The sequence below is a fragment of the Eucyclogobius newberryi genome, unplaced genomic scaffold (assembly GCF_026437365.1).
Source record: "Eucyclogobius newberryi isolate DKJ021-1_F unplaced genomic scaffold, fEucNew1.0.hap1 SCAF_21, whole genome shotgun sequence".
NCBI classification, from domain to species: Eukaryota; Metazoa; Chordata; class Actinopteri; order Gobiiformes; family Gobiidae; genus Eucyclogobius; species Eucyclogobius newberryi.
In genome coordinates, this window is record NW_027315846.1 from 1,034,351 (window position 1) to 1,047,148 (window position 12,798).

The 12,798-nt window shown below is 46.2% G+C and overlaps 1 protein-coding gene across 1 annotated transcript in view; it reads left to right on the forward strand.

Moving 5' to 3' along the window:
* Positions 1–12,798, forward strand: part of LOC140370929 (uncharacterized) — a 216,487-nt gene that overhangs the window by 32,529 nt on the left and 171,160 nt on the right. Inside the window, exons 12-16 of the mRNA XM_072458217.1 lie at positions 6,061–6,174; positions 6,287–6,424; positions 7,675–7,839; positions 8,536–8,648; positions 9,968–10,136. Coding sequence (XP_072314318.1) covers positions 6,061–6,174; positions 6,287–6,424; positions 7,675–7,839; positions 8,536–8,648; positions 9,968–10,136 — 699 coding nt within the window. The remainder of the gene's footprint in view (positions 1–6,060; positions 6,175–6,286; positions 6,425–7,674; positions 7,840–8,535; positions 8,649–9,967; positions 10,137–12,798) is intronic.

Below are 12,798 nucleotides of genomic sequence, written 5' to 3' on the forward strand. Positions count from 1 at the left end.
ACAGGAGTTTGTTACAGGAGTTACAGGAGTTACAGGCGTTACAGGAATTACAGGAATTTGTCCTGGAGTTACAGGAGTTACATGCGTTACAGGAGTTACAGGAGTTTGTCCTGGAGTTACAGGAGTTTGTCCTGGAGTTACAGGAGTTACAGGAGTTTGTCCTGGAGTTACAGGAGTTACATGCGTTACAGGAGTTACAGGAGTTTGTCCTGGAGTTACAGGAGTTACAGGAGTTTGTCCTGGAGTTACAGGAGTTACAGGAGTTTGTCCTGGAGTTACAGGAGTTACAAGGGTTACAGGAGTTTGTCCTGTAGTTACAGGAGTTACAGGATTTACAAGCGTTACAAGGGTTACAGGAGTTACAGGAGTTTGTCCTGGAGTTACCGGAGTTACAGGAGTTTGTCCTGGAGTTACAGGAGTTACAGGAGTTACAGGCGTTACAGGAGTTTGTCCTGGAGTTACAGGAGTTACAGGAGTTACAGGCGTTATAGGAGTTTGTCCTGGAGTTACAGGAGTTACAGGTGTTACAGGAGTTTGTGGTGGAGTTACATGAGTTACAGGAGTTACAGGAGTTTGTCCTGGAGTTACAGGAGTTACAGGAGTTACAGGAGTTTGTACTGGAGTTACAGGAGTTACAGGAGTTTGTCCTGGAGTTACAGGAGTTACAGGCGTTACAGGCGTTACAGGCGTTACAGGAGTTTGTCCTGGAGTTACAGGAGTTACAGGCGTTACAGGCGTTACAGGAGTTTGTCCTGGAGTTACAGGAGTTACAGGTGTTACAGGAGTTTGTGGTAGAGTTACATGAGTTACAGGAGTTACAGGAGTTTGTCCTGGAGTTACAGGAGTTACAGGTGTTACAGGAGTTTGTGGTGGAGTAACATGAGTTACAGGAGTTTGTTACATAAGTTTGTTACATGAGTTTGTTACATGAGTTTGTTACATGAGTTTGTTACAGGAGTTTGTTACAGGAGTTTGTTACAGGCGTGCGTTACAGGAGTTACAGAGTTTGTGGTGGAGTTCCATGAGTCCCATCAGAGCACGACCAGTGGGACCGGTCCATTCATAAACAGATGGTGCTTCTCTTATTGGTTTTACTCTGGCGGTTCCTGGTTTAATTGCTCTGGGGCCCGACACTGGCTTTACCAGGCCAGGGGTCCTCACCCTTTTCAGGCCGGGACCCCAAAACATCTGCACCTGAGACAATTAACAACATTTAATCTTATTGTATTATTTGACCTAATTTTGTAAAAATATTATGTTTACAAAAATGTTTAAAAATAAAACACAAAACCAAAATCAAACTTTGGTTTGTTCCAGTCGAGACACAAACATGTCTCGTCTCCACAAACGCACAAAGCGTCTCTTTGTCTCAGTTTTCTAAAACAAAATATGGCGTTGCCGTGTTTGTTTTGGGAGCTTCACCTTTGGCCTCCGCCCAAACCACAGAGCAGCTCTGTGACTGTTACAGTAGCATAATGAGCGCTCGCCTCACAGCAAGAAGGTCCTGGGCTTTTGCATGTATTTGAATGACGCTTGTTATTATGACTTGGACAGAACGTGTGAACCTTTCGACTTCAAACCGAGTCAACACCTAAATCATTCTTTAATTGAAGTTAATCGCGGTCGGCAGGGATTGCTCAATATCTTTGTGAATCTGTGGCCTCCGCCCATCGGCGCCGCTGAGAAGGGCATTCCCTGTTGGCACGTAGCACAATGAAACACCCAGCCACGCCCTCCATCACAGCCACAATCTGTATTTTATAACTATTTATTTTGCACAGCCAAAAATCAAAACACTGGTCGGTAGCTTAGTGAGAATGAAATGATCGGTGTTGTTATTGGAAGTTTCCCTCCGGGTCACGCCGCAGATCAAAGCGAAGGATGCGTCTGAACGAGTCCAGCCGGCTCAGCGAACAGGTTCAGAACGGAGCCGGGCGTGGAGGTTTGTGGAGCTGCAGGAGGTTTGTGGAGCTGCAGGAGGTTTGTGGAGCTGCAGGAGGTGTGTGGAGCTGCAGGAGGTGGAGCTGCAGGGGGTTTGTGGAGCTGCAGGAGGTGGAGCTGCAGGGGGTTTGTGGAGCTGCAGGAGGTTTGTGGAGCTGCAGGAGGTGGAGCTGCAGGGGGTTTGTGGAGCTGCAGGAGGTTTGTGGAGCTGCAGGAGGTGTGTGGAGCTGCAGGAGGTTTGTGGAGCTGCAGGGGGTTTGTGGAGCTGCAGGAGGTTTGTGGAGCTGCAGGGGGTTTGTGGAGCTGCAGGAGGTTTGTGGAGCTGCAGGAGGTTTGTGGAGCTGCAGGAGGTTTGTGGAGCTGCAGGAGGTTTGTGGAGCTGCAGGAGGTTTGTGGAGCTGCAGGAGGTTGAGCTGCAGGGGGTTTGTGGAGCTGCAGGAGGTTTGTGGAGCTGCAGGAGGTTTGTGGAGCTGCAGGAGGTGTGTGGAGCTGCAGGAGGTTTGTGGAGCTTCAGGAGGTTTGTGGAGCTGCAGGAGGTTTGTGGAGCTGCAGGAGGTTTGTGGAGCTGCAGGAGGTTTGTGGAGTTGCAGGAGGTGTGTGGAGCTGCAGGAGGTTTGTGGAGCTGCAGGAGGTGTGTGGAGCTGCAGGAGGTTTGTGGAGCTGCAGGAGGTTTGTGGAGCTGCAGGAGGTTTGTGGAGCTTCAGGAGGTTTGTGGAGCTGCAGGAGGTTTGTGGAGTTGCAGGAGGTGTGTGGAGCTGCAGGAGGTTTGTGGAGCTGCAGGAGGTGTGTGGAGCTGCAGGAGGTTTGTGGAGCTGCAGGAGGTTTGTGGAGCTGCAGGAGGTGTGTGGAGCTGCAGGAGGTTTGTGGAGCTGCAGGAGGTTTGTGGAGCTGCAGGAGGTTTGTGGAGCTGCAGGAGGTTTGTGGAGCTGCAGGAGGTGTGTGGAGCTGCAGGAGGTTTGTGGAGCTGCAGGAGGTTTGTGGAGCTGCAGGAGGTTTGTGGAGCTGCAGGAGGTTTGTGGAGCTGCAGGAGGTTTGTGGAGCTGCAGGAGGTGTGTGGAGCTGCAGGAGGTGTGTGGAGCTGCAGGAGGTTTGTGGAGCTGCAGGAGGTTTGTGGAGCTGCAGGAGGTTTGTGGAGCTGCAGGAGGTTTGTGGAGCTGCAGGAGGTTTGTGGAGCTGCAGGAGGTTTGTGGAGCTGCAGGAGGTGTGTGGAGCTGCAGGAGGTTTGTGGAGCTGCAGGAGGTTTGTGGAGCTGCAGGAGGTTTGTGGAGCTGCAGGAGGTTTGTGGAGCCAAGTGCTGAGAACGTCCACGCTATGCCCAACGTAGCTCAGGGATATCACACCGTTTTATAGCGGCACAGTCCGAGCGTCCAGCAGGGGAAATGTAGAGCGACCAAAACGTCCACATGGCGGTGGAAAAGACGGTGACGGGTCTTTAACGGCGCCGACCTGGTGTTTACTGACTTAAAACGGCTAAAAACAGAACTGGTTTGTTTTAAACGGTCCAAACTTTCCTCCCGTTCTTAACACGTGCAGCAAGAGTTCAAACGAGTTCACGATCTCGGCAATGCTAACAACAGCTAGCATACTGATGGCGCACTAGCCGGTTAGGATGAAAACGCTGTAAAACTGACGGCACGCGGCAGTCTCATTTTGACCCTAGGATCTGCTTTGGATATTTCACTCTATTACATGACAAAACATGATAGATGCGGCGTCTTTAACTGAATAAACCACTTTTAAATGAACCGTCAAGCTACGAAGTCGAAGCCGATGTTAGCCGCGTACGTTGTCCCGGCTTTTGTCCCGATCATTTGAGTGTGACGCACCCGAAAACTCGTACGATTTGAGTTTATTACAGAGATCCAGAGTGAGCCGAGTCCGAATCGCTTCGTGAACGAGGCACTAGAGTTCGATAAAGAGGGCGGGACGATGTTGTGAGGGAGCGGTCAGTGGCCAGGGCGGACGTTTCGATTGGAGGAGAAAAACGGAGAGTTGGAGAGAGTTTGACGCAGCTGTTTGTTTGGACACCGTTTCTGACACGATCTCAGGACTTAAAGGAGAAGACGTGAGAGACGGTGACTGATCACAGGAGAAGCGTTGGCTCTACGCTGAGCTCTTCTCAGGTCATCGATAAAGGAGAGTCCAGTTGTCCGAGAACAGATTGACGTAACGCAGCGTGTCCTTCATGTTCCGACGTTGTTCCCTCGTCGAACACACGGCTGGAGTTGTGTTTAGTTGAATCCACGTCTCATAAAAACATTTACAATTTCACACATTCTGTAAGTCAAACGTACAGATCTGGAGGTCTTCCGCGCCGTTTTTTAAGTCCATAACTCGTCACCGGGCACATTCTGAGCATTTATGTCGCAAATCACCTTCGTTTCCTCGCGGTAATTCCCTCCGCTGCCACTAGATGGAGCGCTAATGCAGACTTTGATGCGAGAATGCCCAATTTAAAGTACCGTTACTTTTACATCATTTTAAGCTCTACAGCATGAGAAGAAAAGGATCAAGAGCAAGTTTAAAAAGCGATAAAAATAGAAACAATCCGGAATATGTGTCGTTTAAAGAGTGTTCTGGAAGCGCCACACCTCGTGACAAACTCATGACGTTCTGTTGCGTTTCTTTAGCCCTGGACGTCTTTGTTCTGCCGCGTTCTTGTCTCTTTAAAACCTGCACCTTCTATAACATCGCATCTCCAGCGACATGATTATTTGACGCGGATTCTCGCCGATAAGAATCCGCTTTCACGTCGCCGTTGCGTAGAACGAATGCCGCAAGCCTTAGGTTTCTGTTCCCGTGAATCGAAGCGGCGTCACCGGATTCCTGTCGGGCCGGTGCGGTTCAGTGTCGGGGCTTGTTCCGCCTCGTGCTCGGCCAAAAAAACTCGCGATCTCATGACCATAAAGCGCTGCCAAAAACGTCTCAAAACAACCGCATTTGTCTCCCAGCTGTTTGACTCAGCCGATCTGCGCCGCTAATAAACAGTAACAATCACACAGTCTGCGGCTCTGTTCTCATAAGAGGTTTGGTTTAGTCATTCTCGCTGTTTATTCTGCGACTTTTGGACATTTTAAAGGTGAAATTTTCTGCAAAAATCACCTTTTAATGAGCTTTTAATCTCATTACGACGGCGTTTCTCATTACGATGGTGTTTCTTCGTCATTTGTTTGCTGAAAGTTGTATTTGACCTGTTTGAGTTGATCCTGTGCTCAGAAAAGTCCTGTTTTCACCCACCCCCTAGCCCCGCCCACATCCCTACACGTACTTGGTGTGAGCGTTTGAACGATTAAGACACAAGTCACAATGTCACGATGCCGCTTTTCAAGAATAAATGTAAATGACAAAATGCTGCTTTTTACCGTGAAATGCGACCATGAAGAGGCGGGACTTATCGCTATGAAGAGGCGGAGCTTATCGGCGCGGCGGTTTTGAACAGGAAGTCAATGGACAATGAAGAATGTGTCTTTTTTTAATCTATATTGCAGTTTTCAATGAACAAAATATAAAATAATGATCTGCTTATGTTAAACTTTAATACTTTGTACCTGAGAAAAGCACAATATGTCATTTTTAAACAATATTAGTCAAACACTCGACAAATGTGTGAATCTGATCATTTTGCTGGTGAACGCAAAACCTCAGACTGAAAATGACTCCGTTTGTGTCGTATGAAAATGACTTTGGCACGAGTGAAAAAGCTGTCATAAATGTGAGCGGCGATAACCTCTGGCGATTGGCCCCGGGACGCTTTGGCTCCTCCCACGAAGCTCGGACGCTTTTTGACAGCTTTTCAACGTTTGCCAAGGCGAGTTTTGACATCTCAAGTGTGGACAGTTTCTGAAGAAGCAAACATACTTTGATGCTTTTTTAATTAAGTGGTTGTGGCTGAGGCTTTATTGAACGGTGTGAAAGGGGAATGAGAGAGGGAAGGACATTCAGCAAATTGTTGAATGTAAGACGCTGCGGCTGCACCTGGAGCGTGGCATACGTGCTCTCGGTTTTCATGATAAAAGACCTTCTGAATATGAATTGAAGATGGAGGTTTATTCCGGAGCTTTTCAGAGGTTAGATCTAATTCTTCTGGTAGTTTCCGTGATTGTGACACGTTTGTTTTAGGTGACTCCGGACAAAAAGGCCCAGGAGGTGACGTGTTGGCTGAACCAGGCCTACGACGAGCTCCTGGAGGGCTGGGACTCCACCGAGGGAGAGACCTACTCGGAGAGATACCATGTAAGAACATAGACCCTCGACATGTCGGAGAACAGGACAAAGACGTGTTCGAAGTGTTCGGAAATGAAGGTCTGATCAAAGCTCGTCCCGTCTCTGGCCTTGTGCTTCTCAGGTGATCCAGACCTTCTTGGTGTCCTTCAACGAGCAGAGGCGTCCCATCATGCCACTGCTGACCGCCATGAGACGGACCCCCAAGCTCAGCGACGAGCAGAGGGCCCTGAGGCAGGCCTGGGACGCCGTGACGGAGAAGGTGTCGCTTTGCTCCTCTGCATCTTCTGTCTGACCCTCTGCTCTTCATCTTCTGTCTGACCCTCTGCTCTTCATCTTCTGCTCTTCATCTTCTAACTGACCTTCTGCTCTTCATCTTCTGCTCTTCGTCTTCTGCTCTTCATCTTCTGCTCTTCGTCTTCTGCTCTTCATCTTCTAACTGACCTTCTGCTCTTCGTCTTCTGCTCTTCATCTTCTAACTGACCTTCTGCTCTTCATCTTCTGCTCTTCATCTTCTGCTCTTCATCTTCTGTCTGACCCTCTGCTCTTCATCTTCTGTCTGACCCTCTGCTCTTCATCTTCTGTCTGACCCTCTGCTCTTCATCTTCTGTCTGACCCTCTGCTCTTCATCTTCTGCTCTTCATCTTCTGTCTGACCCTCTGCTCTTCATCTTCTGCTCTTCATCTTCTGCTCTTCGTCTTCTGCTCTTCATCTTCTAACTGACCTTCTGCTCTTCATCTTCTGCTCTTCGTCTTCTGCTCTTCATCTTCTAACTGACCTTCTGCTCTTCATCTTCTGCTCTTCGTCTTCTGCTCTTCATCTTCTAACTGACCTTCTGCTCTTCATCTTCTGCTCTTCGTCTTCTGCTCTTCATCTTCTAACTGACCTTCTGCTCTTCGTCTTCTGCTCTTCATCTTCTAACTGACCTTCTGCTCTTCATCTTCTGCTCTTCGTCTTCTGCTCTTCATCTTCTAACTGACCTTCTGCTCTTCGTCTTCTGCTCTTCATCTTCTAACTGACCTTCTGCTCTTCATCTTCTGCTCTTCATCTTCTGCTCTTCATCTTCTGTCTGACCCTCTGCTCTTCATCTTCTGTCTGACCCTCTGCTCTTCATCTTCTAACTGACCTTCTGCTCTTCATCTTCTGCTCTTCATCTTCTAACTGACCTTCTGCTCTTCATCTTCTGTCTGACCCTCTGCTCTTCATCGTCTGCTCCGTCTGACTCTTTTCTCCCTTTTCTCTTCATCTTCTTCTCCATTTCACTCTTTACTCTGCATCTTCTGCTCTCTCACCATCTAACTGTGACTGATCCACTATAAAAATGAACAGTAAATAATGTTTGGCTTCTTCTGAAACGAGCTGCAGCGGTCAGGCCGTGGTCAGGCCGTGGTCAGGCCGTGGTCAGGCCGTGGTCAGGCCTCGGTCAGGCCGTGGTCAGGCCTCGGTCAGGCCGTGGTCAGGCCTCGGTCAGGCCGTGGTCAAGGGACTGACCCCACCTGTCTTCCTCCACAGCTGCGCGAGTACCGGATCGCGCTGGACGTGTCGCTGCCCGTGCCTCTGAACGCCGTGTCCGAGTGGCTGCTGCGCGCTGAGGCTGCCCTGGCCGAAGACGAGAAAGACCCGCACGACCACGAGCGAACGGCGGAGGAGGCCCGGGAGAAACAGGAGATACTCCGGGTGAGGCTTTGTCTGGACACACAAAACCCACGATGACGCTTTCTACGCAGGTCGTTTCACAATCTCATGCATTCAGTGAGGTTTTTAGTGATACGCGGTCACTGTGAATTTATTATTTAATTCATCTCATTTATTTATTTGTATCTAATTCATTTGTATTTAATTTTTAATTTATTTGTATTTAATTGTATTAATTATATTAATTATATTGATTATATTAATTATATTAATTCTATTAATTCTATTATTTTTTATTAATTTTATTAATTTTATTAATTTTATTAATTTTATTAATTTTTATTAATTTTTATGTAATTGTATTAATTATATTAATTATATTTATTTTATTTATTTTATTTATTTTATTTATTTTATTTATTTTATTTATTTTATTTATTTTATTTATTTTATTTATTTTATTCATTTTATTTTCGTGTTCAGTCCGGAACTTCTGAATATTCATATAAGATATAAATTCATTGTGAGTGCTGTAAACCTGCACAAAAACAAACTGAAACAAACAAACTTATAATTCTTATTTAAAAGTGTTTATTGTGTTTTGGAGCCGCTGTGTCACGTCCTGTCGTTTGTGGATCAGTAAAGTCCCTGAAGTGGGGCCCCGGGCCCCCAGTGTCCTTCATCCTGAGCTTAAACTGAACTAAAACAAAGAAAGAATAAACATGTGGTTTTGTTCAGGCGTCTCTGGAGGAGATGCCGCACCAGCTCAAGACGTTCCAGACGTTCCAGAACCAGGACGATTACGGGAACGTTCTGGTGCCAACGGACAAGATGGACGAGCTCAAGAGAAGGTGACGCCACGTCCAGATTCTGCCACGTTCAATCGTCCAAGAGATGCTGAGCGTTTTTACTGAGATGTCGAGTCGAGACAGAGTTTGGACAGAGTTTGAGCAGAGTTTGGGCGGAGTTTGAGCAGAGTTTGGGGCGAAGTTTGAGCAGAGTTTGGGGTGGAGTTTGAGCAGAGTTTGGGCGGAGTTTGAGCAGAGTTTGGGGCGGAGTTTGGGCGGAGTCTGGACGGTTTAAATTTTTTATCAGCTTTTTTTCTGGCATTTTTTACTATAAATCACAAATTTGTTATTATTGTATTTTTTTCTTTTAAATTACAATTTATTTTTTAACACAAAATATCAAAAACATACATTAAAAAACTGACCTATGCAAAGAAGGAGCGAAAAAAGGAAAAAAATAATTTGTGTAGATATAAATAATAATAATAAAAAAGAAAAGGTTGTTTTAAAAACAACATTCACAATATTATTTAAATTTAAATGTATTACCCATTTCTAAATGAGATGATCTGATTATTGTAGCTCCGTGTTGGCCGCTGCAAAACTGTGAAAACGCAGTACTTTTGACTGTGAAAATGCAGTACTTTTGACTGTGAAAACGCAGTACTTTTGACTGTGAAAACGCAGTACTTTTGACTGGAAAACGCAGTACTTTTGACTGTGAAAACGCAGTACTTTTGACTGGAAAACGCAGTACTTTTGACTGTGAAAACGCAGTACTTTTGACTGGAAAACGCAGTACTTTTGACTGTGAAAACGCAGTACTTTTGACTGGAAAACGCAGTACTTTTGACTGTGAAAACGCAGTACTTTTGACGAGGAAAAGCAGTACTTTTGACGGGAAAACGTAGTACTTTTGACTGGAAAATGCAGTACTTTTGATGGGAAAATGCAGTACTTTTGATGGGAAAATGCAGTACTTTTGATGGGAAAATGCAGTACTTTTGACTAGAAAACGCAGTACTTTTGACTTGAAAACGCAGTACTTTTGTCGGTAAAATGCTGTACTTTTGATGGGAAAATGCAGTACTTTTGACTAGAAAACGCAGTACTTTTGACTGGAAAACGCAGTACTTTTGACTGGAAAACGCAGTACTTTTGGCGATAAAACGCAGTACTTTTGACCGGAAAACGCAGTACTTTTGACTGGAAAACGCAGTACTTTTGACTGGAAAACGCAGTACTTTTGGAGGTAAAACGCAGTACTTTTGACCGGAAAACGCAGTACTTTGGCGGTAAAACGCAGTACTTTTGACAGGAAAACGCAGTACATTTGACGGAAAAACGCAGTACTTCTGACAGTCCTGGTGTTTTTCCCTCAGATTCACGAGCGTGCGGGTGACGGCAAAGTACCACGGTATAAAGCTGGAGTACCTCGAGCACCAACACAGCGTCCTGGACCTTCTGTCCCAGATCAGGACAAAACTGAGGCTGTGGAAGAGGCCGTACGTGTCGTCTGAGGGCGTGAGGCTGCTGCTGCAGGAGTGGCACGTGAGTCTGATACACAAGTACACAAGTACACAAGTACACGAGTACACAAGTACACGGACAAATACACAAATACACGGCCAAGTACACGGACATATACACAAGTACTCGGACATATACCCATTCGGTGAATCCTCTCGCTGAATCCTCTTTCCTCTGGTGAATCCTCTCTTTCCTCTCTGTGAATCCTCTCTTTCCTCTCTGTGAATCCTCTCTTTCCTCTCTGTGAATCCTCTCTTTCCTCTCTGTGAATCCTCTCTTTCCTCTGGTGTATCCTCTCTTTCCTCTCTGTGTATCCTCTCTTTCCTCTCTGTGTATCCTCTCTTTCCTCTCTGTGAATCCTCTCTTTCCTCTCTGTGAATCCTCTCTTTCCTCTCTGGTGAATCCTCTCTTTCCTCTCTGTGTATCCTCTCTTTCCTCTCTGTGAATCCTTTCTTTCCTCTCTGGTGAATCCTCTCTTTCCTCTCTGTGTATCCTCTCTTTCCTCTGGGTGAATCCTCTCTTTCCTCTCTGTGTATCCTCTCTTTCCTCTCTGTGAATCCTCTCTTTCCTCTCTGTGAATCCTCTCTTTCCTCTCTGTGAATCCTCTCTTTCCTCTCTGGTGAATCCTCTCTTTCCTCTCTGTGTATCCTCTCTTTCCTCTCTGTGAATCCTCTCTTTCCTCTCTGTGAATCCTCTCTTTCCTCTCTGGTGAATCCTCTCTTTCCTCTCTGTGTATCCTCTCTTTCCTCTCTGTGAATCCTCTCTTTCCTCTCTGTGTATCCTCTCTTTCCTCTCTGTGAATCCTCTCTTTCCTCTCTGTGAATCCTCTCTTTCCTCTCTGTGAATCCTCTCTTTCCTCTGGTGTATCCTCTCTTTCCTCTCTGTGTATCCTCTCTTTCCTCTGGTGAATCCTCTCTTTCCTCTCTGTGTATCCTCTCTTTCCTCTCTGTGAATCCTCTCTTTCCTCTCTGTGTATCCTCTCTTTCCTCTCTGTGAATCCTCTCTTTCCTCTCTGTGAATCCTCTCTTTCCTCTCTGTGAATCCTCTCTTTCCTCTCTGTGAATCCTCTCTTTCCTCTCTGTGTATCCTCTCTTTCCTCTCTGGTGAATCCTCTCTTTCCTCTCTATGTATCCTCTCTTTCCTCTCTGTGAATCCTCTCTTTCCTCTCTGTGAATCCTCTCTTTCCTCTCTGTGAATCCTCTCTTTCCTCTCTGTGAATCCTCTCTTTCCTCTCTGTGAATCCTCTCTTTCCTCTCTGTGAATCCTCTTTCCTCTGGTTTATCCTCTCTTTCCTCTCTGGTGAATCCTCTCTTTCCTCTCTGTGAATCCTCTCTTTCCTCTCTGTGTATCCTCTCTTTCCTCTCTGTGAATCCTCTCTTTCCTCTCTGTGTATCCTCTCTTTCCTCTCTGTGAATCCTCTCTTTCCTCTCTGTGTATCCTCTCTTTCCTCTGGTGAATCCTCTCTTTCCTCTCTGTGAATCCTCTCTTTCCTCTCTGTGAATCCTCTCTTTCCTCTCTGTGAATCCTCTCTTTCCTCTCTGTGTATCCTCTCTTTCCTCTCTGGTGAATCCTCTCTTTCCTCTCTGTGTATCCTCTCTTTCCTCTCTGTGAATCCTCTCTTTCCTCTCTGTGTATCCTCTCTTTCCTCTCTGGTGAATCCTCTCTTTCCTCTCTGTGAATCCTCTCTTTCCTCTCTGTGTATCCTCTCTTTCCTCTCTGTGAATCCTCTCTTTCCTCTCTGTGTATCCTCTCTTTCCTCTCTGTGAATCCTCTCTTTCTTCTCTGTGAATCCTCTCTTTCCTCTCTGTGAATCCTCTCTTTCCTCTCTGGTGAATCCTCTCTTTCCTCTCTGTGTATCCTCTCTTTCCTCTCTGTGTATCCTCTCTTTACTCTGGGTGAATCCTCTCTTTCCTCTCTGTGTATCCTCTCTTTCCTCTGGTGAATCCTCTCTTTCCTCTCTGTGAATCATCTCTTTCCTCTCTGTGTATCCTCTCTTTCCTCTCTGTGAATCCTCTCTTTCCTCTCTGTGTATCCTCTCTTTCCTCTCTGTGTATCCTCTCTTTCCTCTCTGTGAATCCTCTCTTTCCTCTCTGTGAATCCTCTCTTTCCTCTCTGTGAATCCTCTCTTTCCTCTCTGTGAATCCTCTCTTTCCTCTCTGTGTATCCTCCCTTATCTCTGTGAATCCTCTCTTTCCTCTCTATGTATCCTCTCTTTCCTCTCTGTGTATCCTCTCTTTCCTCTCTGTGAATCCTCTCTTTCCTCTCTGTGAATCCTCTCTTTCCTCTCTGTGAATCCTCTCTTTCCTCTCTGTGAATCCTCTCTTTCCTCTCTGTGTATCCTCTCTTTCCTCTCTGTGAATCCTCTCTTTCCTCTCTGTGTATCCTCTCTTTCCTCTGGTGAATCCTCTCTTTCCTCTCTGTGAATCCTCTCTTTCCTCTCTGTGAATCCTCTCTTTCCTCTCTGGTGAATCCTCTCTTTCCTCTCTGTGTATCCTCTCTTTCCTCTCTGTGAATCCTTTCTTTCCTCTCTGGTGAATCCTCTCTTTCCTCTCTATGTATCCTCTCTTTCCTCTCTGTGTATCCTCTCTTTCCTCTCTGTGAATCCTCTCTTTCCTCTCTGTGAATCCTCTCTTTCCTCTCTGTGAATCCTCTCTTTCCTCTCTGTGAATCCTCTCTTTCCTCT